Source organism: Balaenoptera acutorostrata, chromosome 7 (assembly GCF_949987535.1).
Source record: "Balaenoptera acutorostrata chromosome 7, mBalAcu1.1, whole genome shotgun sequence".
Taxonomy (NCBI): Eukaryota; Metazoa; Chordata; class Mammalia; order Artiodactyla; family Balaenopteridae; genus Balaenoptera; species Balaenoptera acutorostrata.
In genome coordinates, this window is record NC_080070.1 from 16,664,192 (window position 1) to 16,690,967 (window position 26,776).

A 26,776-nucleotide genomic window follows, 5' to 3' on the forward strand; every position below is an offset into this window, starting at 1 on the left:
GCCTGAGATTTCTGGTCTGATAGCAAATATTTCAGTTTCATCACTTGATTGGGACATCAGGATGCCTAAATAAATGTTTGACTTCGTGTTTTTCCTTCAGTGATTGAACTTGTATCTCAACCCAAGACAAACCAAGGGACATAATTGTAAAAATGCTACTATAGAGCTTCAGGGGAACATTTGGCTTTAAGTTCTGGCCTCAATCTCAGATAAATTTGATAGGTTTCTGAGTAGACACTTGCTTTCTATTACTTTCCACTTTTCGTCTATGACAGTGTTTTCAAACTGTTGTTGTGTAAGAATCTCCAGGTGTGCCTATAAAATGCAGATGACAAGGTCCTATTCCCAGTGATTCTGATTAAGTAGATGCAGGGTGAAGGCATCTGTACTTTAAACAGCATCCCTGCTATATTGGATTGTGCCACTGATTGAGGCCAAGATTTCATGGTGGTTTCAGCCTTAAAATCTGATATCATTTTAGACCAAATCAATGCACCTTTATTGATTAGCACCATGATCCTGACCAATTGTGGTAGATGCTCAAGTTACTTATTTGGCTAAAATTGGTTAAAACATGTTTTGTCTTACCTTCATGGTTTTTTCACCTAAACTATGATCCAGAAACTATTAGGTTTTTAGTAGATATCATGATTGCTCAGTTGATCTTGAGTTCATGACATCACAATGTTGTTTAAACAAGTGTCATCTTGGGATATAATACTTCTTTCTAATGTATTTGACTTACAGAAATTGGATAGAAAACAGCTAAAGTACAAAGAAGTGTACCATATGGAAATGTTATGGACCTATCCCCACTCAACTTGGAATGGTTAGAACCTCAATAGCAATCTCTGTTTAATTCTCTTCCCAACAGCTTAAGAAATGGAAAGACTTCTTGGTGCAGCCTGGGAACATTAATCCAGATAATTAAAGGGTTTTGAAAGTGGATTTTGAGGAGATGTGTAGGAAATCAGGGCAATTTTTCCTGGAAAATATGAATAAGAACTTAATAACAGACTAAATTGTGATGTTATTTAGGGGATGGTGACCAGATGTTCTCCTAAGTTATCAGTGGATGCTAAGACATGGGTTAGAATTGTAGCCAAAAGAGCATAAATGGTAGAAATGAACATATCTGCGCTTTTGGCAAGATCACCAACCCTTGCTGTCATTACCAAGGACTTGTATTTTGTTTCAGTGCAGGAACTGGACATTCTCATATTTGAAGCCAGGAGAGTGAGATATGTTTTGGCAATGTTCTATGTGTTTAGTTTCTCTCCCTGTTCTCCAGTCGGTTGTAACTACTTCTAAGGGCTGATCTGACCTCTGAATCAGTACAAGCTCTGACTCGGCGTTCCATCGAAGGGTTCATCCTTTACTTCAATTTCTCTCTTTCTGCATTAATATCTCTCTTGCTCTCCCTCTGACTCTTCCTCTCATTTCATTTTTCTCTTAATGGGACACGATTATCGCTCTAGTCAAACAGAAAATCTGACTGATCAAGGGGCATATGAAACCCTGTAATGAACTTAACTTTTGAAATCTTGAGGCCAAACACTTATTTCTAATAGAAGAGAAGTGCACTTCTATCTGGAAGATAAACCTGATAATTATCTGGAGACATTATCCAGGCTGAGATAAAATTACCTCTCCATTTACTTTAACGTTTATCTTTCATTCTGAGTTGCAGGAGGAAAAGTGTAAGAACCACCATTTGCCTTCTAGCATTTTCCACATGCTTTTCTAATTGTTCTAACATTAAACTGAAGCCTTCAAATCATATCAACTTTGTAGTTTTAATGCAGGACTTTAGGCTGCATAGTTTGTTCTTTCCTTTACTCAGCTTGTAGCAGTAACAGCCAGGGACCCAGAGGACTCTGGGAAGGAAAGCTAAGGCTTGTATGTGTACCTGTGTGTCTGCGTTGCATATTTCACAGTCATATTAAAGATAAGAGTTTATAGACTAAATAGGAATCTGAATACTGATAAATACACACACACACATATTTTTTTTATTTTTATTTTTCCTCTAGGTTGAGAATAGTTGAATGGCTCCCACTGACTTATTGCTTACATGACTTTTATCAAAAAATATATTTTTTTGGAAAATAAGTGAAGGGTGAACAAATGTTATTCATTTTAAGTTGCAGTATTAATATGCTGAACATAAATTCTTGAAAAAACTTGCATCCACTGATTAAGAAGGTTAGACACGATCCTTACAATTGAATTTACTTGCTAAGTTTGCTTGTTGAATCATCCTTTGTAACTATTACAAATGTGCATCCCTCAGCTTAATGAGGTTCTCTTATTACAATATCCACAAGAATGGTTCTCATTGAATAATTTGTATTTGTATCCCTTTTTTCCTAAACTATTTAAAATTCTTAGGAGTATCGTTTGAGTTGAGCTTTCACTAAAGAATTAATTCAAAAATCCCTTGTTCCTTCTACATAGACACCCCTGCCTTGAGTTTTAATTGATCGTTCTCCCAGGGACTTGCCCCAGAGACAAGTGTCTGGCTTTAGGTTTTATTTTCCTCTTTTGGCCTGGTTAGACACAACTTCACCTCTGCCTTTGTTCATCATTGCAGCTTCCTCTGAATGTTTTCAATAATTACTTCAGCCTCGGATTTGATGCCCACGTCACGCTGGAGTTCCATGAATCCAGAGGTGAGGACAACGTCCCATTTCCATCTCCCAGGGAGGAAGTTTCCAGCAGGTGTTTTGCATGTTCCATTTTGTTCGCATATCACTTAAATGTTGACAGTGTGTCTAATGCTGTTCCATTTGAACCTTCATGTTGACCCTGGGAGCTAGACAAGATAGGAACTTATTACAGATGTTACTTTGAGACCTCATTGTTTAGGGTCTCAGAGATGGTAAAGGTCAGGACCAGATGTTTGTTCCAGGACTCAGGACTGCTAATCTTTAGGTTTGACTAGAAACTTTGAAGTTAGTGAACTACTAAGAAGTGATAAAAAGAGAATCTTTCACTAAAGTCATTAGAATACTTACAGCTTCTCAAACTACCAATTATTAAAGTTCAGGACTTTATAACCAAGGTCATTGAAATCTTGTAGTCAAACATAAAAGTCTTCCCTATGTGCACAAAAGAGACAACAGGCACCTTAGAACAGTACGGGGGCTGGCTATAGGCGGTTTAGGTTGAAAGAAAAGGGCTTGACGGTGATTGGATTAGGCATGCAAGGTGCTTGGAATCTCCACTGGACGAGGTAGCATGAATGAGGGCTGGTGGTCATTTAAGTACTAGAAGAGATGGAATCGAGATTTGGGGAAGCAAAATAACTTTTGAAAGAGAAATAAGATGAAATAATGACAAGTTAAATATTTCATCAAAATTTTCTTATGTCATTCAGAACTGAGAAAGTTTAGGATTTTGGCTTATGCTTTGAAGCCTTAATCTCTTGCTTTCTTGGTCTCTCTTAATCTCTTTCTCTCTCTTAAACTCTCTTCTTGTACAATACATCTGTGTCTCTGCCTGTACCTAGTCCCTTGTGAATATGGTAACATGTAACCAAAATAATGCTTGGCTGCAGGTATAAGTAATTTGTGAGATAAAAGTCATAATGAGGGATTATTTTACTTTTCCTCTAGATTCTGCAAGAGCCTCTAAGCTTTTAACTCATAGAATTTGAAATACAGGGTACAAAAGTTCAACTGTTCAGATTCCACTAATAATGCAGAGAAAATTCTGATAACACTTTTATATACTAAAGATCAGGAATGGAGCTATAGGATTAAGGCTGTTAGAAGACAAAATAAAAGTAGAGTATAAACCTGTAATTCTCTTACTGAATTCAGCAATTTTGTTAGACTTTGCATTCCTGGTTTCATGAGGCTTTGAGGGTCAAATGCTGAGCCAAATAGAAGCAATACTGATTAAAGAAAGAGTCATAGTTTTCTCTGATTAACCAGAAAATCACAGATAGAAAGGTTGGTTGACAACAGAACCATAAATATCAAATACCCAAATCAGAAACACCCACACGCTCCACACCTCCCTCTCTAGACAGTTCTCAGAGATTAGATATTCAGAGGGTCCTACATTAGGGCTGGCATTTATAACCTGTTGCCTTTCCTAATTTAAGGAGAGTAGATTTGGGGAAGTAACTGGAGATTTCTTTCTCCGTTTCTTACCCCGTTTATTTCTCATGTTCTTTGGGAGACTCTGGATCTGGGCTTCCTAATAAAATCTTTACGTTTCTTAACAGTACTTGTAAAGTAGTACAATTATCACTAATGCATGAACCTCCAAATTAGACATCCTGCCATGAAAAGAGGCCTAAATGAGTAAGTGGTGGACAGAGAGCTCATTCAAGGGAGCCTAATATTTTGTCTTATTAATCTGAGAGTTATCCTAATGATATGTTTCCTTGTACTGTGGTGAAACTTTGGTGCCTCAGAATGAGAGGGCAGCAAAGAGAGACCTCACGGTGGAAAGACCAGGCTTAGAAAGAATTCTTGTGGGAAAGTGATTTTTTTCTTTTCTTTGAAACTATGGAACTATTTCATTTTAGAGAGGAACATGCAAATTGTGGTGTATATGTATGTCTACATCGTTTTATATGTGTGATTATAAAATAATTGGTTGAAAGATGCCAAGAGTTAATACTTCACTTTGAATACTTTATTGCCGAGGCTTAGTGTAAGTGCTTTCCTGCAATCGGAAAGGGAATTGCAAACATTTTCCCTGCAGGGAAGCCAAGGCCCTTGAGGAAAAACAACCACTGAAGAGCTTTATAAGGGAGGATTGCTGTTGACTGAGAGTAATGCATACCATATTTATGGAGAGGATATTGAGATAGTACACAATAAATATGCACAAACTATTGGAACCAGATTTGGTTGATATGCCAAACCAGAGGTGTGGACTTCTTAGTATCTGTTAGTCTATTCTTTTTGCGTTAAGTAAAAAAAAAAAAAAAAAAAAAAAAAAATTATTATTTATGATGAAAGGTATAATTACTCAAGCTATTATTATTATTATTTTTACTGTTTTCCGTTTATTTGGATTTTCCCCATATTTTTACCTGGATAGTCAAGAAATCTCAAGCTCAGCTGCAGAAAGAAGAGAAAGATAGCAAGCCGCATTTTCAATAGGGGCATACGTACTTACTTTGTTGGTAGATTGTGTGAGTGGCTATTCTCAAGCCACGCAAACCATAGTTGAGACTTCAAACTGTTCTCAAATACAGCTGCTCAGGGACTGAGAGTTCATGATAAAACTTGTATCGTTTGCCATCAAATACTTGCAGAGTGATTCAAAGCCCCATGAGAGCCATTACCAAAAAACAAAAAAGAGCTTGCATAGAATAACCGATTAGTTATTAGTCAAAAAATACAATACATTGGGAATTACGCTAATCCATTTACATGCAATGGGTAGTAAAAACAAGTCTCACTAAAGCAGAATCTTAAAAAATTTAATTGCAGAAACAATTTTTGGCATAGATGTGAAATAACCCATCAAACTGACATGGGACAAATGCAGACTTTTGCATTACTATTGATACTTATATTGTATTTCTTTTAGAAGGGACAATTAAAATGACATTTATTTTGAGACAGTTTATTAGTGGCATCACTGTGTAAATGCCTTTAGAATTACCAGTAAAAAATCAAGCAAGGAGTAAAGATAGTCTTAACATTTTGATTGACTTAACATTTTGTATATAAAGAATGCAAACATATGAATAATTTCATCAGATAGAAGGTATACTTAATTTGATTGGAAAACAGAAGCTTTTTTATTCTCATAGTGGCTAAGCCATGTGTGACTGAACTGTTGCATATCAGAACGTGCAATTGTTTGGAACAGAATTGAGAGTTTTAATAGGATTGGTCATTTAATTGTCAGTTGGAGTCTTGCCCAGTACTTTAATCACTACTGCATTATGACAGTGCTTGAGGAAGTACATTGAAAATATTCCAATCTATTAACATGTAGTCATGTCAACAATGATTATGGTTATCAGGTAGCAAAGCAAGTTCTCACTTTGCCAGCTGCGTGAATTAGATTGTCACTTTCGGGGGGACATGAAGGATATTTAACACATCAAACTTTTAGTCTGAGATTGGATGCTAAAGTTGTACTGCCTCATTGAAGTTACTTCTTATTCAGAGGATTTGAGCCTTATGCTACAAGGTCAAGGAAATACAACTATGACTCTAGAGGAGGCAGTTTTTAAATCTGATTTAGGATTTACTATTTTCACCGAATATACAGAGACATGCAGATCAGCATGTTTCAAAGGATTATGAATGTTTCATGATTCATCTGGAGAACTGACAGGTTTCTTTAAAAAGGTGTTATTTTCAGTGGCTTGCCAAATTTCATCATCACCATCACTGCAAAGGACACACTGCCAGGCTCTTGCCCAGCTAGTAAGACTTAGGCACAGTTTGCCCTGGAGAAACTGTCACTGTCCGAGGTCCTCTGTCACCTTCTTTTCCATCTTGAACCTCAACGTGGCATCTACTCATCATTCAAGACTCAAGTGTCCTTGCCTCTGGAACACTTTTCTGATCATTCCCTTTATGTGTGACTCCTACTTTGTCTTATAGAGACATCTTTCTATGGCATATACAAAAGGACATTTTATTTTTCATTTTCAGACCTGTCTCCCCCACTCTAAACAACATGAGGGCAAAAGACTATGTCTTATTTACTTTTATATTCCTTGTGCCAAGTCCAGTGGCTGTCTCAATGTTTGTTACAGGAACGGAATGTTTAATTGGAGGATGGGCCCGTATATAAAAGATAAATACAAGTAGAAGGGAATATAAAGTAAGGGTAAGATGAGTTGTCCAGGCAGTGTATAATGTGGGAGTTTGGTAGGGACTGTTGACAGGAGATAGGTATCAGGGGAAAGTTTCCAGAAAGGGTAGGAGGGAGTATAGTGGGAAATAAAGAAGGAGTTTGATGTAGACAAGAAGTAAAGTAGGCAAGGGCATTTCAGACAGGAAGGAAAATGAGTTTGTGCTAAAGATATGGGTTAGGTGACCAACTAATACATAGTGTAAGATTTTTGCAATGGTGTTAGAAACATGAAGATAATGTTGATAAAAATATTTGTCCTTAATGGGAGATGACATTGGAAGGAAAGAGTTTTATAATATATACAATTTGAATTGAAGGTGGCACTGTTACTGTGGGCATAGATTTTGGAGTCATTTATATATACATAACTGAAGTCTTAAGATTGAGTAGATATCCAATGCAGAGAATTTGGAAGATGTGTCTTATGTGGGGTTCAAATCACTTACTGATTTTTATAAACATAGTGTTGAACTTATATTTGCTCCCTAATAGGCAAGACCAGTTTCAGACAAAAGTAGGGTTTAGGATTCCATTCTAATGACACATATGTTATTGTGTTGTATACAAAGATGGGATTAATATATTAAACTATTGGAATGGATTATACCCAGGGTCTTATCATCATTATAAATGGATTACATCCAGAGCCAAATCATTTAGATGATTTAGATGATGAGATTTGCAAAGTATGAGCTAATGAGATTTAGATGAGATTTTTGGATTTTGAGTTGATGCTATAATGGAGATGAGACCTTTGGGGACCTGGGAGGGAGTGAATGTGTTTTTCATACATGAAGAATGTGAATCATGGGGTCCAGAAGGTAGACGATGGTAGGTAGAATTTTGATCTCCATGACCTTTGCCATCTGGTGTCATGCTTGCCATTCAAAGATAGGTTTGGGATTTGGAGACTTCCAGCTAGTCAGCCAGCTGTCTGATGAGAAATGACTTGGAGAAAGACCTACCCCTAAGAAGGGATTAATGATCATATGGGACAAAATAGCAGAAAGCAAATATTTAAGTGGGTTCCTTTGGAATGTCTTGGAATTTTATTAGAAAGAATGTAAGGAAATAGTATTTCATTTGGGGATTTTATAATCTGTTGAATTCATGTGAACATTTTCCGATGCAAATTCTCGTCTAATCGTTTTATAGTCTTCAACCTATAAAACATTCAGGAACAAACTCAAAATTAAACCATTTAAGTCAGAGCCTTTGTTGTCATATGCCCTGGGTCCATTCTGCAGGTCATCTGTATATATCTATATAGATATATATATGTATATTTATATAACTTCACTAAATCAAATGATGTTTCAAGGCCTGTCACAAACAACAGTACAGACGGTAGTTAGGAGTTTTTGCAAAATATGAAAACAAATTCTCTATTAATTATTATCCAAATTCCCCATATTTAATTAAATTTGAAACTGCATAGATAGTTTATGGAAGCCATGCCCTATGGAGGTCAAAGCAAATAATTGACCCTCCCCCTCCTCCCCCTCCCTCTTTCTTCTATCACCCCTGCGCTGTATCCCTGCCAGCCCTCTCTTTTGAATAGAGTCCAGAGTGTTTCAGCCCTTAATGTGCGTGTGAATCACCTGGAGAACTTGTTAAACCGGATTCCTAGACCCCAGCCCCCAGACATTCTAATTCAGTAGGTTCAGGGTAGAGCCTAATAATTTGCATATCTAGCAAGCTCCCAGTTGATGCTGCCACTGATGCCAGTTTGGGGCTACACTTTGCAGCACTGGACAACCATGCCAACTGCCTGTAACCTAAGGGGAAGATGATGATGAAGCTGTTGGGTCCTTGGGATGGGGAGGGAGAGGGAAGAAGTAGGGGTGCTAATCTAACTCACTACCGTTAATCAGGTCTCTGTAACAAAACTACCTTTTCCCTTTTACAGAAGCAAATCCAGAGAAATTCAACAGTCGTTTTCGAAATAAAATGTTCTATGCAGGGGTAAGTATATATTTCATGTTTTGATGATTACATATTATTTATACTAATTCACTCATGGTAATAAAGATGCTAGCTATACTCTGCTGATAATTATACACACATCTCAGGTGTTTACATGTGTGTCTGTATATGGTTCATGTTTAATGTCTTGGTTTAAGAATGAAAGTAAGTATGTATTTCTTATGTTAGTGGCAGAGAGTTCATCATCTTTGAACTTAAAAGCCCTGAAAGTTGCACTGAGGGGATGGTATTCAAGGAGTGGTGTGAAAAGCAAACATCAAAGCCCATCTAGAGAATGAGGAAATTAGGTAGACTGAAAGATGTATGGCGTGTCTTGGGTTAGAATGTAGTTTTCATAGGGGTACGTATGAACTGACATTTGGATGAGAAATTGACGGAATATGGGAAGTTTTTCATGGAAACATAGATGAGATTAAAGGGGCCCCCTTCTTTTTCCTTCTCCTACTCAGGGACATCCTTGGGTGTGAATGGCTGGAAAGAAGAAAAAGCGGCCTCTAAAATATTGATTTTAAAAAGTGTGGCTTAAATTTTACCACTGGATAGAGGGAATCGAAGTAAAATGGGGTGAAATAAGACATTCTCAGTGGCAAGTTAAAGATTATATCAGCATCTAATGGACAAATAGGAAGATCAGGAAAGGTAGTCAGATCTCCAAACTGACCCTTGAAATTACCTACATTTTCACTCTCCTACTGTGATCTTAAATTTTATTATAGGTTACATTTTGAAAACAGAGAAAGAATTCAACTTGACAGCCTCTGCACTAGTTTACTTTAGATTCAGCAAAAGGAGAACTTGTCTTATATTTTTGCATGACTTAGAATCACTAGGACCTATCTATCATACAGAAGTAAGGATTTGGCATAACCATGTAATGAAGATTTTTTTCTTTCTTTCTTTCCTTGTATAGGCAGCTTTTTCTGATTTCCTACAGAGAAGCTCTAGAGATTTATCCAAGCATGTTAAAGTTGTCGTAAGTATTGAATGTGTTGACTCATTTCATTTAAATGTAAAAAGCATGCCCCCTAACATGAACCCCAAATACCAGTTTATATACTTAATCAGTGGGCTGCATAGAACTTTAACTGAATTGAGTGTAGTTTGTTGAACCAACATTTATGAGCATTTAGTTATGTGTCGGGCGCTGTCTTAGTTGCTGAGGATGAAGTTAAATAAGACGACTGGCTTCACCACTGAAGAAACTCACAGCTGAGTCATGGGGAAGGGCACATAACTCTGGGCAGAACAATATAATAAATGTTGTTATTGGATTACTTATATAATATACTGGTGGCACAAAGGGAGAAATGAAAACTGCCCATGGTGCAGTCGGGGAAGTCATCAAAGGAATAATGTTGAGCTGGCTCTTAAAGTAGAAATAGATGCTCACCAAACAAGTATCTTTATTCCCAGCCAATCTGAAGAGTCTCCATCTTAGAAAAATACTTTGATTTCATTATTTTGTGGTCACTCACTCTCCAGCCTGGTCAAGGTCGTTCACCACTTAAGAGATTTTTTTTTTTTTTGGTGCTATTTCTTTCTGGATCTCTATCCCAGGTTTTAGGGACACTCATCTTGGAGGCAAGGGAGATGGGAAGTAATCTTTTCTCTAAGAGATATATTTAAAAATAGCATATCATTATTATTAAGAAAGACAAAGTGTTTCCTTATAGTAAACAAGTTAAAAGAGGGAATGAACATGACTTTGCTGCACATACCTGTATAAGGAAAGAGAAACATGGAAGATAGAGAAAAATATATAGATGTGGAAGAAGGAATGGGAATATAGCAATGCTTGAATTTATCATGGAATAGATAAAGAATAGCATTTGTGCCAGGAGGGGACAGGACAAAAGGTATACATGCAAATAGAGACAAATATATGACCTTAAACTAATGGATTTATAGAGGAATATAGAGGAGCCTGAGAGGATACAAATTCAAATTTGTTGTCACCAATAAAGCCTATAGGCGGCATGAATCTCCTAAATCAGTTGAAACAAAAAGTTTACCACTAATCACCCTTGGCATCACTTTCAGATGTTTCAGTTCTCATGAAATACCAAGGAAAAGCAAGTATCCTATAGCAGTAGGGACTTTTGAAAACTGAAATATTGCCTTTTTAAAGCTAGACACAAGAAAGACACATGGTCCATTGAACTGTGAAGATCTTGATTTTGATAAAATGATGGTTAGTTAAGTAGCAGCAACCTTGCCTCAAACTTCCCCTGTTTCTTCTTTGGCTGCCTTCAACCCAGCCAAAAATAAACTTTCCCTCCTCTTGCAGTATTTTCCACATTATCAGGAACATTGCAGCACCTGCTGGGAGAGCCAGTGAGCGGAGGGCAGTGGCCATATTGAATGGTAATGGTGTCCACTGTTTAAGTCAGCTGGATGGAAATTAAACTCTATGCCGCCTCACCACTAGAGAGCTTTTCTCCCACATCTGGCAGTCCTCCTGATGAGAAATATCTCAGGCATGGTTGGCTGTATATCAGGGATTAAAAGAAGCTTGTAGAGAGGCCAAAGTGGCAGTCAAATAACTAGAAAAGATTTGATATCAGCCTGTACATGTAATATTCCAGGTGAATTGGTCTATGTAATCATCTTTTTTTTTTTATGAAGAGAAAAAAAACCAATAGAAACTAAGTCTGAACAATTCTGATTCAGTCCTAGGTCTATCTTTATGAGGTATATGACTTTGGGGAAAGCATTCAACCTTTCAGAAGAGTTTACTCTCCTCATCTGTAAAGCAGGCATAACAACATATGCATTTGAAGCAACAATTACTAGCCATTGTGCTGTGACACAGAGGGACACAAGGATATTTCTACAACGACATCATTGTATGTTTCCTGAGTGTGAGATGAAAAGGATGGGGGGGTTAGAGCAATTAGATGTACACATAACAGCAGACCATCTTATCTTTGCCACAGGGTGAAGTCAGTGTTTCCAAGGTAATAGTTAATCTCTCACATGAATACTACACACACACACACACACACACACACACACACACACACACACACACACACACACACACACACACACACACACACACACACACACCCCCCCCAGAGGACAGTAATGAAAACCTACATACAGCATTATTTTGTTCTACTTCGCATGAGTTCTTCTTCTTCTTGTTTTGATGTATCAGTGTGTGAGCTTGTACACAGGAAGATATTTTGTATGCACATATTTTCCTTTGTGTGTTTGAAGTAGGGAAAAAGTTGAAAACTGCTGCTCTAAAGAGTTGTAAAGTTTAAATGCAATAATATATAAGAAAATTTTGTAAACTCAATACATTGTAAGGTGCCCATCCTCATAGAATTTGATGAGTTTCCAGAATCGCTGATGATTTTTTCAGGAGGAAAAAGTAGAAAATTTTTTTAGAAAATGAATTCTGTTCTAAGTACAATAATATTAAGTATGATTTTTTTTCTGTAATGCAACAATACTGCTTTGCATGCTTTTAATGTATCACATGCTATTTTTAAAAAGTTCAGTTGCTTTCAACACTCAATTTTGATCATTTAAGATGTCTACATTTTTTCTTCACTGGTAGAGCCATCTATCAACTCATTTCAAGTCCTTAAATTGGGAGACCTCATGTTTATTTAAGTATCTGAGAGTGTTGTAAAAACACCTTCAATCAATGTCCAGAATTTGATTCCTATCTAAAAAACGTTTGAAAATACTTTGTTTCTTTAGGATTGTAAGATTTCCCAGGAACAATTTTTGAGAATGCTCATGAAAAAAAATTAGGCTGTGTTAAGATCAGCTGGGAGGAGAACGAGACAACCTTGACTGCTAGCAGAGTCATTTTACCTGGATTGAAACTCCCTCTGAAGCCATCTTTAGAAATTAGCAGGGAGCTTAGGAATGCTTTACCCTCTCTCCAGCAGAGAAGACAATGGGGGAAATTCTGTGATGAGGGTGTGAGGAGAGCAAATATAAAAGCAGGCTTTATACCTTTGACATTGAGAGGCCTACAGTCGTGACGAGAGTGTTCCTCTTTTGGCTTTTGTCACCAGTGGGAAATGAGAAAGAGAAATGAAACCCTTTTCTTTGATTAGTCAGATGACGCTCTTGAGGAAAGTACTAACTGGTGAGGGAAGCCACACACAAAGGTATTGAGGCCAAGCCATCTTGAGGCTCTTGAAACCCAGGGTCACGGCCAGGTTCAATAAAGCGGTTTATCTCAGAAGACGAGTCACAGTCTGTAAGAGATTAAATTGATAAGAGCAAATCACTAATTAGTGATTGCTGATACTAATTTATAACAGATACTTTAAAAAAAGCATGCAGGGTATATTCCTTTTAAACAGCGTTCAAAATATTATGTCAAACATTTTCAAAATAAAAATTATCTCAAAAAGCAAATAAAATAGTCACATTCATGACTATTGTTTGAATCAGATGACTTTGGTAGAGATTGCTACTGCCTCAACTTGAGGATTCATCCTTTTTACTCTTTTAAACGTTCATAAATTTTCTAATGTTGATACTACAAGCCTAAGTATCCACTAATAATCCAAGGTTAAGAATGATGATAGTTCCTTTGATTGTGAGACCAGAGAAAAATCATTTTGGTCAAATGGCAGCTTTGGTTTTACATTAAATCAAAACAAATCCAAGCCCAGAGCCCTGGGTCTGGGAAAGTTATAATCAGAATAAATTTTCAATCATTGTAATGGGCATCCACTTCAGCAGAGACAGGGACAAGGGGAAGACCATGGTACATGCTATTGTCACCCTACTTGTCTTTTAGACTTGTGCCTACTTCAGAATCCTTGCTTTTTCTGCTTTGATTGTTGCAGTGTGATGGAACAGATCTCACCCCAAAGATTCAGGAACTGAAGTTCCAGTGTATAGTATTTTTAAATATACCCAGGTAAGCTCTGTTCATATTGTTTCCTTGGTTTGATGTGAACTCCATTTGACTTAAGGTTTTCTGCTTTCATTGTAGAAAATTTCCAGGTACAAACAATGAAAAACAGTTATTTTAATGGCTTATTAAGGGTTTTCGAGTCTGATAATTTTGTTCTCCTACTTGGTTTGTTTAGTGTTATCTGTGGTATTTTTTTGTGTATGTGATATGTCATGCATGGTGTATACTTACCCATCCTTAAGAAGCCCAGGCAGCCCTCTGGATTGGAACATTTTAATGTAATTCTCCATTACTGACGCCTTCCATCCCCTCACCCTCCAGGAATGATAGACTTGAACAAATCCCTGTTCTCAGTTTCCCAAAAGCTATTAGGCAACCATCCAGCCTGATTTCAGCATGGAATTCATTCAAAATAATTGCCAGATGATTACTTTGAAGAAATAGGATCAATTAGAGTAGCATTTTCTAGCCAGGATGTCAACTCTCTTTGGTGCTATTATATACCTCAGGAGAAAGGGGTATTTAAGATTAACTAGTCTCAAAATAAGCATGTATCTCAGTGGCATCAAATTAGATTCTAAGCTCCCAAGCCAAGATTTTGAAAGGGGTGGATCTATGACCCTTTGTTATTTGCAAACCAGACAACTCAGATACAAAAATCCATGAGCAAGTTCTGTTTAGACTGAATTTAGTTGAAATGAGAATTGTGTGTAAATGGCTAGGAAAATATATTATAGTCTCCTGATTACTTTTGGCAGTGCTCACTGTAGCCCCTTACAACCTATTCCGGAAGTATTTTCATTTTAGTTGTCGAAGTAGAAGGCCTAGTAGAGTCTCAGGAAACATTGTTTACTAGCAATAACAATGCTCTTCTCTTTTTCTTCTTGCTCCTCCCCCATCCCCCCCTTTGGATTTTGCTTTCTCTACTTTTCAACTTCCTTGATTTCCCCTTCCCTTTCTAATCTCACATCTTTGTCTCATCCCTTTTTCACTCCTTCTGTCCGCTTCAGTTACCTCCTTCATCCTGGGGTACTTATTGCCTTGGTTCTGTGTATATTATTGATGCTTACCCACCTCAGTTCCATTTCCCTTTCCTATTGGCATGTATATGTCTCCCTCCAAAACGAAGTTCTGAAACCACCTATTGATAACTCACGGTATGTGATAGAAAGTAAGCATTTGTGAATTACAGAGTGAGACATGTTAATAAATAATGAATTAGGAGAAAGTTGGGCTCCATGGGATGCTTTTGTTGTAAAATTTTGTCCCATTTTCATAAATTGATACTTGGAGGTGATAAATTCATTTTCTTTTTTATTGGGAGGTGTGAACCAAGAGTAGAAAGCTGTTCTTGTGTGAAATAAACATCGGATCGAACTATAAATTAATCCCCAATGATAATCATGGGAGGACTGGAACAAATTTAATTCTGTTTTTACTCTTCTTTTGCAGATATTGTGCTGGCACAATGCCTTGGGGGAACCCAGGAGATCACCATGACTTTGAACCTCAGCGTCATGATGATGGTTATATTGAAGTCATTGGATTCACCATGGCCTCTCTGGTGGGCAATGCATCTATGTTATTGAAGTGAAATGTACTTTAGTCAGAGTTAGACTTTACTATTCATTTTACAGGACCTTGGTATAATGTTCTTTCCTGGCTTATCAACTCACAAACTTTATGCAATGTAGAGTTGCTAGGGGAAGACAAAAACAAAAAGTGATTCTTCATGTCACTAAAAAAATTGATGCATATTTTTTGTTTAAACTTCAAAGATAAATGAATATTATGTGTCAATTATCCTGATGAATTTTCTACCAGAATGAAGGGGAAAGTTTTCATGCTAATTAAAAAGCATTATGCCACAGACATATTCTAGCATTGATGCAGAAACCTTGCCATTTGATACTTTTTTGGTTTGCTGAGTACTTGAGTGCTTAGATAAAAAACAAAGTGATCATTTGCATTCATCTCCATCTTGCCTGCTTAAGCATAAGATGGGCATCTCCCTTATCACAAAATACCTGAATATAGAAAAACATCGTTGTTGTGACATTAATGAATATTCAATTGCACAGTATCGAGATCACCTTGCATTTTAATTTTGTTTGCCGGTATTAAAAAAGTAAACGTATAGTATAAGGTCAGTTTCAAGCAGGTTTTAGCCATGTGTTTCAACTTATTATTGAATGATGAGGAAACCAATTAAAAAGTTTGCTTATCATTTTAAACATTTTTTTAAATTCAAATCACATTTATTTTTTTTTAATTAATTAATTTATTTATTTATGGCTGCGTTGGGTCTTCATTTCTGTGCGAGGGCTTTCTCCAGTTGCGGCAAGCGGGGGCCACTCTTCATCGCGGTGCGCGGGCCTCTCACTATCGCGGCCTCTCTTGTTGCGGAGCACAGGCTCCAGACGCGCAGGCTCAGTAGTTGTGGCTCACGGGCCCAGTTGCTCCGTGGCATGTGGGATCTTCCCAGACCAGGGCTCAAACCCGTGTCGCCTGCATTGGCAGGCAGATTCTCAACCACTGCGCCACCAGGGAAGCCCCTGCTTATCATTTTATGTGGTGTAAATCAGGCCACACTATCAGTTTGTAAAGCAAATTAAAATAAAGCTTCTACTTGCAGTTGGCTAGCACTTGGTTTGTACCATACCTTATGCCTCAAAGCAAGAAGGTTGTATTTCTTGTCCTGAACAACCCAAAACAACTCTTTTTCACTCACCTTGTGGATTCCAAGTGACTTTTCCTCCATCACCTCGAATTAGTGAGATTTAACAGAATACCCTATTGTGATTATGGCAAGAATGTCCATCGCCTGAGATGGTGGTGCTGCTCGTTACATATGCCATGTCTACAATGAAATGGCCGTTAGGTGTAAAAGATTGCTCTAGGAGTGATCTAATTTTCAGAGTTGTAGCTCATCTATAGCTCTTTCTCTCCAGAGGTCTTTATGCTAACTATAGGTAAAGACTCAGCCAAGAGCAAATAGGAATAAGTCCAGGTAGGGTATGTGCCAGGGAGAATTCTTGGAGGTGCCCAAGACAAACCTGGCCACATGTGTTTTACTCATTCATTTATTCACTAATCCAGTGACCATGTATTGAATGTTTACCGTGTGTGAGAGCTTCCTAGTCCTGGCTGTGTGGTAGAAGGCTGTCAGGGAATGTCTAAGAGAAGATGATCCCTTACCTAGGCTTGGGAGGGCAGGGAGAATATTAAGACACTTTCCCATTGCTCTCAAGATCAAAATCTAAATCTTTATCACAAAATCGAGTTTCTCTCTGATTCTCCATCCTTTCCCACTACCCTCTTTGTTTTCTAGCTCGTTGCCTCTCAAGTCAAGTATAGCTTTGGACATCCCTTGCTTCTTTTGTACCACAGGGACACTGCATATACCGCCCCTCTCTCAAATATTCTTTACCCCTTCATCTTCTATCACTTTTCAGTCTGTATCTGTGTCAGGTTCTTTTTATAGTCTTTTTTTGGTTTGGGTTGTTTCTGCTTACAATTATATAATTAAAGTCTGAACAAGAAGGAGATGGCAGAGTGAAACTGGGTAATTAGAGGAGAATTTAATGGAGGGACTCTTTACAAATAGTGCACTAGGTTTATGAGAAGCAACAATGGATGGTGTTGTATTCCTGAGTTAAAGGTGCAAAGGCAGGGAATCAGTCAGTTGAACCAGAAAGAGAACTATTTGGGAAAGACCACCTGTTAGGAGTAGTATTTGCTAAGTGAAAGCAGCCATCCAGTGCCAGCCCGGCAAGGAGAGGATCAGGGACATCAATACAATTCTTGCCCTCCAGATCTTCTGCTGTTGTCTCCCTCTGGAGAAGTCTAACAGAAGCCAGAGGACAAGGGAGCCATTAATACAGTCTAAATGGGTCAGTCTCACAGGACAAAAAGGAGCGCAGGAAAGGGGTGGAGTGCTGGGTGGGAGTGGCAGATGGTTGGTATCCCTCACTCCAGTGTATCTCTGGTACACAGCAGAGAGCCTGATACCTGTAACTGGCAACGAGTAAATGTGACAGGATGAATGAATTTTGCCAGGAGAAGAAGAATGGACTTGACATTCTGGAAATAGGGAAATTTACATACACTTGGTAGTATTAGAGATCATATTCCTCTGTGGAGACGACAGTTAGTCTTACGTAGCATAAAGGTAGGTGAAAAGTGAGGGTGATGTAGGTGATGCTGGAGAAGCAGGCAGGGGTGAGATCACAAAGTGCATTAGAGAATTCATCTAGGAGTTTTGACTTCGAGGAATTAGTAAAGTGTGTTTTTTCTTTATTTAAAAAAAATTTTTTTAACATCTTTATTGGAGTATAATTGCTTTACAATGGTGTGTTAGCTTCTGCTGTATCAAAAAGTGAATCAGCTATACGTATACATATATCCCCATATCCCCTCCCTCTTGCATCTTCCTATCCCACCCCTCTAGGTGGCCACAAAGCACCGAGCTGATCTCCCTGCGCTATGCAGCTGCTTCCCACTCGCTATCTATTTTACATTTGGTAGTGTATATATGTCCATGCCACTCTCTCACTTTGTCCCAGCTTACCCTTCCCCCTGCCTGTGTCCTCAAGTCCATTCTCTACGTCTGCATCTTTATTCCTGTCCAGCCCCTAGGTTCATCAGAACCATATTCTTTTTTAGAGTCCATATATATGTGTTAGCATATGATATTTATTTTTCTCTTTCTGACTGACTTCACTCTATATGACTGACTCTAGGTCCATCTGTCTCACTACAAATAACTCAATTTCATTTTTTATGTCTGAGTAATATTCCATTGTATATATGTGCCATAACTTCTTTATCCATTCATCTGTTGATGGACACTTAGGTTGCTTCCATGTCCTGGCTATTGTAAATAGAGCTGCAATGAACATTGTGGTACATGACCCTTTTTTTTTTTTTTTTTTTTTTTTAAAGGATTTTCTTATTTATTTATTTATTTATTTTATTTATTTTTGGCTGTGTTGGGTCTTCGGTTCGTGCGAGGGCTTTCTCCAGTTGCGGCAAGCGGGGGCCACTCTTCATCGCGGTGCGGGGACCGCTCTTCATCGCGGTGCGCGGGCCTTTCTCTATCGCGGCCCCTCCCGTCACGGGGCACAGGCTCCAGACGCGCAGGCTCAGCAATTGTGGCTCACGGGCCCAGCCGCTCCGTGGCATGTGGGATCCTCCCAGACCAGGGCTCGAACCCGTGTCCCCTGCATTAGCAGGCAGATTCTCAACCACTGCGCCACCAGGGAAGCCCTACATGACCCTTTTTGAATTATGGTTTTCTCAGGGTATATGCCCAGTAGTGGGATTGCTGGGTCATGTGGTAGTTCGACTTTTAGTTTTATAAGGAACCTCCATATTGTTCTCCATAGTGGCTGTATCAATTTACATTCCCACCAACAGTACAAGAGGGTTCCCTTTTCTCCACACCCTCTCCAGCATTTGTTGTTTGTAGATTTTTTGATGATGGCCATTCTGACTGGTGTGAAGTGGTACCTCACTGTGGTTTTGATTTGCATTTCTCTAATGATTAGTGATGTTGAGCATCCTTTCATGTGTTTGTTGGCAATCTGTATATCTTCTTTGCAGAAATGTCTATTTAGGTCTTCTGCCCATTTTTGGATTGGGTTGTTTATTTTTTTGATATTGAGCTGCATGAACTGCTTGTATATTTTAGAGGTTAATCCTTTGTCAGTTGCTTCATTTGCAAATATTTCTCCCATTCTAAGGGTTGTCTTTTTGTCTTGTTTATGGTTTTCTTTGCTGTGCAAAAGCTTTTAAGTTTCATTAGCTCCCATTTGTTTATTTTTGTTTTTATTTACCTTTCTCTAGGAGGTGGATCAAAAAGGATCTTGCTGTGATTTATGTCATAGAATGTTCTACCTATGTTTTCCTCTAAGAGTTTGATAGTCTCTGGCCTTACATTTAGGTCTTTAATCCATTTTGAGTTTATTTTTGTGTATGGTATTAAGGAGTGTTTTAATTTCATTCTTTTACATGTAGCTATCCAGTTTTCCCAGCACCACTTATTGAAGAGGCTGTCTTTTCACCATTGTATATTCTTGCCTCCTTTATCAAAGATAAGATGACCATATGTGCGTGGGTTTATCTCTGGGCTTTCTATCCTGTTCCATTGATCTGTATTTCTGTTTTTGTGCCAGTACCATACTGTCTTGATTACTATAGCTTTGTAGTGTAGTCTGAAGTCCAGGAGCTTGATTCCTCCAGTTCGTTTTTCTTTCTCAAGATTGCTTTGGCTATTTGGGGTCTTTTGTGTTTCCATACAAATTGTGAAATTTTTTGTTGTACTTCTGTGAAAAATACCATTGTTAGTTTCATAGAGATTGCACTGAATCTGTAGATTGCTTTGGGTAGTATAGTCATTTTCACAATGTTGATTCTTCCTATCCAAGAACATGGTATATCTCTCCATCTGTTTGTATCATCTTTAATTTCTTTCATCACTGTCTTATAGTTTTCTGCATACAGGTCTTTTGTCTCCTTAGGTAGGTTTATTCCTAGGTATTTTATTCTTTTTGTTGCAATTGTAAATGGGAGTGTTTCCTTAATTTCTCTTTCAGATTTTTCATCATTAGTGTATAGGAATGCAAGAGATTTCTGTGCATTAATTTTGTATCCTGCTACTTTACCAGATTCATTGATTAGCTCTAGTAGTTTTCTGGTAGCATCTTTAGGATTCTCTATGTATAGTATCATGTCATCTGCAAACAGTGACAGCTTTTCTTCTTCTTTTCCAAATTGGATTCCTTTTATTTCTTTTTCTTCTCTGATTGATGTAGCTAAAACTTCCAAAACTGTATTGAATAGCAGTGGTGAGAGTGGGCAACCTTGTCTTTTTCCTGATCTTAGTGGAAATGGTTTCAGTTTTTCACCATTGAGCATGATGCTTGCTGTGGGTTTGTCATATATGGCCTTTTTTATGTTGAGGTAAGTTCCCTCTGTGCCTACTTTCTGGAGGATTTTTATCATAAATGGGTGTTGAATTTTGTCAAAAGCGTTTTCTGCATCTATTGAGATTATCATATGGTTTTTATTCTTCAGTTTGTTAATATGGTGTATCACATTGATTGATTTCTGTATATTGAAGAATCCTTGCATTCCTGGGATAAACCCCACTTGATCATGGTGTATGATCCTTTTAATGTGCTGTTGGATTCTGTTTGCTAGTATTTTGTTGAGGATTTTTGCATCTATGTTCATCAGTGATACTGGCCTGTAGTTTTCTTTTTTTGTGACATCTTTGTCTGGTTTTGGTACCAGGGTGATGGTGGCCTCGTAGAAAGAGTTTGGGAGTGTTCCTCCCTCTGCTATATTTTGGAAGAGTTTGAGAAGGATAGGTGTTAGCTCTTCTCTAAATGTTTGATAGAACTCGCCTGTGAAGCCGTCTGGCCCTGGGCTTTTGTTTGTTGGAAGAATTTTAATCACAGTTTCAATTTCAGTGCTTGTGATTGGTCTGTTTATATTTTCTATTTCTTCCTGGTTCAGTCTCAGAAGGTTGTGCTTTTCTAAGAATTTGTCCATTTCTTCCAGGTTGTCCATTTTATTGGCATAGAGTTGCTTGTAGTAATCTCTCATGATTCTTTGTATTTCTGCAGTGTCAGTTGTTACTTCTCCTTTTTCATTTCTAATTCTATTGATTTGAGTCTTTTCCCTTTTTTTCTTGATGAATCTGGCTAATGGTTTATCACTTTTGTTTATCTTCTCAAAGAACCAGCTTTTTGTTTTATTGATCTTTGCTATCATTTCCTTCACTTCTTTTTCATTTATTTCTGATCTGATCTTTATGATTTCTTTCCTTCTGCTAACTTTGGGGTTTTTTTGTTCTTCTTTCTCTAATTGCTTTAGGTATAAGGTTAGGTTGTTTATTTGAGGTTTTTCTTGTTTTTTGAGGTAGGATTGTATTGCTATAAACTTCCCTCTTAGAACTGCTTTTGCTGCATCCCATAGGTTTTGGGTTGTCATGTCTCCATTGTCATTTGTTTCTAGGTATTTTTTGATTTCCTCTTTGATTTCTTCAGTGATCGCTTGGTTATTTAGTAGTGTATTGTTTAGCCTCCATGTGTTTGTACTTTATACAGTTTTTTTCCTGTAATTGATATCTAGTCTTATAGTGTTGTGGCCAGAAAAGATACTTGATATGATTTCAATTTTCTTAAATTTACCAAGGCTTGATTTGTGACCCAAGATATGCTCTATCCTGGAGAATGTTCCATGAGCACGTGAGAAGAAAGAGTATTCTGTTGTTTTTGGATAGAATGTCCTTCAAATATCAATTAAGTCCATCTTGTTTAATGTGTCATTTATAGCTTGTATTTCCTTATTTATTTTCATTTTGGATGATTTGTCCATTGGTGAAAGTGGGGTGTTAAAGTCCCCTACTGTTATTGTACTACTGTCAATTTCCCCTTTTATGGCTGTTAGCATTTGCCTTATGTATTAAGGTGCTCCTATGTTGGGTGCATAAATATTTACAATTGTTATATCTTCTTCTTGGATTGATCCCTTGATCATTATGTAGTGTCCTTCTTTGTCTCTTGTAATAGTCTGTATTTTAAAGTCTATTCTGTCTGATATGAGAATGGCTACTCCAGCTTTATTTGCTTTCCATTTGCATGGAATATCTTTTTCCATCCCCTCACTTTCAGTCTGTACATGTTCCTAGGTCTGAAGTGGGTCTCTTGTAGGCAGTGTATATACAGGTCTTGTTTTTGTATCCATTCAGCCAGTCTATGTCTTTTGATTGGAGCATTTAATCCATTTACATTTAAGGTAATTATCAATACGTATGTTCCTATTACCATTTTCTTAATAGTTTTGGGTTTGTTTTTGTAGGTCTTTTCCTTCTCTTGTGTTTCCTGCCTAGGGAATTTCCTTTAGCATTTGTTGAAAAGCTGTTTTGGTGGTGCTGAATTCTCATAGCTTTTGCTTGTCTGTAAAGATTTTAATTTCTCCATTGAATCTGAATGAGATCCTTGCTGGGTACAGTAATCTTGCTTGTAGGTTTTACCCTTTCATCACTTTAAATATGTCCTCCCACACCCTTCTGGCTTGCAGAATTTCTGCTGAAAGAGCAGCTGTTAACCTTATGGGGATTCCCTTGTATGTTATTTGTTGTTTTCCCCTTGCTGCTTTTAATATTTTTTCTTTGTATTTAATTTTTGATAGTTTGATTAATATATGTCTTGGCATGTTTCTCCTTGGATTTATCCTGTATGGGACTCTCTGCACTTCCTGGACTTGATTGAGTATTTCCTTTCCCATATTAGGGAAGTTTTCAACTATAATCTCTTCAAATATTTTCACAGTCCCTTTATTTTTCTCTTCTTCTGGGACCCCTATAATTTGAATGTTGGTGAATTTAATGTTGTCCCACAGGTCTCTGAGACTGTCCTTAATTCTTTTTTCTTTATTCTGCTTTTTGGTAGTTATTTCCACTATTTTATCTTCCAGGTCACTTATCCTTTCTTCTGTCTCAGTTATTCCGCTATTGATTCCTTCTAGAGAATTTTTAATTTCATTTATTGTGTTGTTCATCATTGTTTGTTTGCTCCATAGTTCTTCTAGGTCCTTGTTAAATGTTTCTTGTGTTTTCTCCATTCTATTTCCAAGATTTTGGATCATCTTTACTATCATTACTGTGAATTCTTTTCCAGGTAGACTGCCTATTTCCTCTTCATTTGTTTGGTCTGGTGGGTTTTTACCTTGCTCCTTCACCTGCTGTGTATTTCTCTGTCTTCTCATTTTGCTTAACTTACTGTGTTTGGGGTCTCCTTTTCGCAGGCTGCAGGTTTGTAGTTTCCGTTGTTTTTGGTGTCTGCCCCCAGTGGGTAAGGTTGGTTCAATGGGTTGTGTAGGCTTCCTGGTGGAGGGGAGTGGTGCCTGTGTTCTGATGGATGAGGCTGGATCTTGTCTTCCTGGTGGGCAGGACCATGTCTGGTAGTGTGTTTTTGGGTTTCTGTGAACTTATTGTGATTTTTGGCAACCTCTCTGCTAATGGGTGTGGTTGTGTTCCTGTCTTGCTAGTTGTTTGGCATGGGGTGTCCAGCACTGGAGCTTGCTGGTCGTTGAGTGGAGCTGGGTCTTAGCGTTGAGATGGAGATCTCTCGGAGAGCTCTTGCCAATTGATATTACAAGGGGCTGGGAGGTCTCTGGTGGACCAGTGTCCTGAACTCAGCTCTCCCACCTCAGAGGCTCAGGCCTGACACCTGGCTGGAGCACGAAGACCCTGTCAGCCACACGGCTGGGTCATCCTGGAGAAGATGGACTGAAGCCAGGAGAAAGCTAGAGGATGGGAGACCTGTCAGAAGGCTTGTTTGATGAAATCAGGCAAAGGTTGGTGACATTCTGTACCCAGGCTCTACTTGCAAAGGGGAAAGGGGTGCCTCGGGAAGCCGAGCACACGCTTCCACCTAAAGTGTGTTTTAAAAATAAATACTTGTTATGGGAAAAGTTCAGTGTAAAAACAGACAGTATATAGGACCCTCATGCACCATCTTTTAGCCTCTGTAATTATCAGTTCATGGACAATTTTATTTCTGTCCCCAGCTATGATCTCCTGTCTTATATTATTTTGAAGTAAATCCCAGATATTATATCATTTTACCCATGAAATTTTCTGAATGTGTTTTTGAAAGGTAAGACTTTCTTTTATGGATACAATCACAACATGTTATCTCAAAAATTAAAATAATAGCTTCTGAATATCACTAAATACTCAGTATTCAAATTTTTAATTGTCTTGCAGATGTCATTTGTTTTCTTATGCTCTGTTTGCTTTCATCAGGATTCAGATAAAATGCATTCACTGTGATTGGTTGGTATGACACTTAAGTCTCTGTAGGTTCCCACCCACCTATCTCTCTCTCTCTCTTATTTTTCCCTTCATTTATTTATTAAAGAAACCAGGCTATTTGTCCTGTACTGTGCTGATAACATCCCCAAAGTCTCAGTGACATGTTCTTTTCTCTTCCCTGTTTCCGCTAAGTTGATAGTTGGATATAGATTCATCAGACACATTTTTTCCCAGATCTCTTTTGTAAGTAGTGTTTTATTCTTCCAAAAGAGGATATGTAATGTCTTTTCCTCTCTCTCTCTCTCTCTCTCTCTCTCTTTCTCTCTCTCTGGTTAACAGTCTTTGACGATCAATGTCTGCATCCAGGAATCATCAGTGGTTGCAAAATTGTGATATTCTACTTCTATCCTTCTTCATTTATTAACTGGAATATGTCTCTAAAGAGAAATTTTTTTCTATTCCTACTGTTTGGTTACTTAGTTATACAGTTTGTTTCAGAGAAGCAGGATAAATGGTTCTTTTATATATACATTTTCAAAATAATAAGTTAGTTCACTAGCATCTTTTGATGGTGACTGTGGTTTGGAAGTGGCATCCAATTTTGGGAGCTACTCCCGTGAAGAGTTTGCGTCTGTATACCCTCCCCTTGAATCTAGGTGGGCTTACAAATACTTGGCAAATAGAGTACAGTGGAATTGATGCTATGTAACTTTTGAGACTGGATCATTAAATGCCATGCAGCATATGGAAAATATGGGCAATATTGATGGTCTCTAATTAACAGGAGTTTTGTAAATTCAAGGTAATACTTATTTAAAATGTCTCACTGCTCTCATTCATTCTATGTCGGTCATGAATATTTATTGAATAGTTGTTGAATCCACAAATACTTATTGAATCCATAAATGATACTCTGCTAGGTAAAATAGTTACAGAATGAACCAGTAGAAAAGCTGTGTCCTCAGGATGCCCACAGTTCATGTTGTGGGGGGAGATGAAGAAAGAAATGAGCAGTAACAGTCTGACGTAAATTCTAGGAGAAAGGCATGTGTGACGATAGAAAGGAGAACCGTGTTTACAAACTGGGGAGATCAGCAAAAATTTCACAGAGGAGGCAGGAGTCTCTATGGGTGAGATGGCCAAGTGGCTGCTCCCCTAGAGGGATCAGCCTAAGAGGGCATGGAAACCAGGAGAACTACTAGTGGTGGCTCAGAGTGATGATACAAATGGTGAATAAAGGGCAGAAAGAGTTGGGTTTTTATAATTTGTTGTTTTGTTTTAACTGTTATGGGGAGGTTGCAGCAGATGGCATGAGACAGGATCAGATTTGTTGCTCAGAAAAGTTATCTGGATGTCAGTGTGAAAGGTGACCAGAATCTTAACTTCTGGAGACAGATGGACAAATCAGGACATTGGTACCAAAGTCCAGGTGAAGAGATGAGGAGATCTGAAAGCCTGAAGAAAGACAGTGGTGATGAAGATAGAAGAGGTTGGTGAATTCAAGAGTTATTGATACGGACTTATTGTGAAGGGTGAGAAAGGAGTATCAGTGAATGCCGGGTGGCCAGCATAGGCAAAGGGAGAATATATTATATGCGATAGAAAATATAAAAGAAAGGTAATAGTGTCAAAAAATGAAGTCTGTTTTATATAAGTTAAAATTGACTTAGATAGCCTCAACCACCAGAGGGCAGACAACAGAAGCAAGAAAAACTACAATCCTGCAGCCTGTGGTCCAAAAACCACAGTTACAGAAAGACAGAGAAGATGAAAAGGCAGAGGGCTATGTACCAGATGAAGGAACAAGAAAAAACCCCAGAAAAACAACTAAATGAAGTGGAGATAGGCAACCTTCCAGAAAAAGAATTCAGAATAATGATAGTGAAGATGATCCAGGACCTCGGAATAAGAATGGAGGCAAAGATTGAGAAGATGCAAGAAATGATTAACAAAGACCTAGAAGAATTAAAGAACAAACAAACAGAGATGAACAATACAATAACTGAAATGAAAACTACACTAGAAGGAATCAATAGCAGAATAACTGAGGCAGAAGAACGGATAAGTGACCTGGAAGACGGAATGGTGGAATTCACTGCTGCAGAACAGACTAAAGAAAAAAGAATGAAAAGAAATGAAGACAGCCTAAGAGACCTCTGGGACAACATTAAACGCAACAACATTCGCATTATAGGGGTCCCAGAAGGAGAAGAGAGAGAGAAAGG

The 26,776-nt window shown here is 38.0% G+C and overlaps 1 protein-coding gene across 3 annotated transcripts in view; it reads left to right on the plus strand.

Moving 5' to 3' along the window:
- DGKI (diacylglycerol kinase iota) overlaps positions 1-26,776 on the plus strand; it is a 473,650-nt gene that overhangs the window by 274,126 nt on the left and 172,748 nt on the right. For all 3 annotated transcript variants that reach the window (XM_057550578.1, XM_057550579.1, XM_057550580.1), the window contains 5 exons: positions 2,594-2,672; positions 8,753-8,808; positions 9,740-9,802; positions 13,653-13,726; positions 15,176-15,287. In XM_057550578.1, the coding sequence (XP_057406561.1) occupies positions 2,594-2,672; positions 8,753-8,808; positions 9,740-9,802; positions 13,653-13,726; positions 15,176-15,287 (384 nt within the window). The remainder of the gene's footprint in view (positions 1-2,593; positions 2,673-8,752; positions 8,809-9,739; positions 9,803-13,652; positions 13,727-15,175; positions 15,288-26,776) is intronic.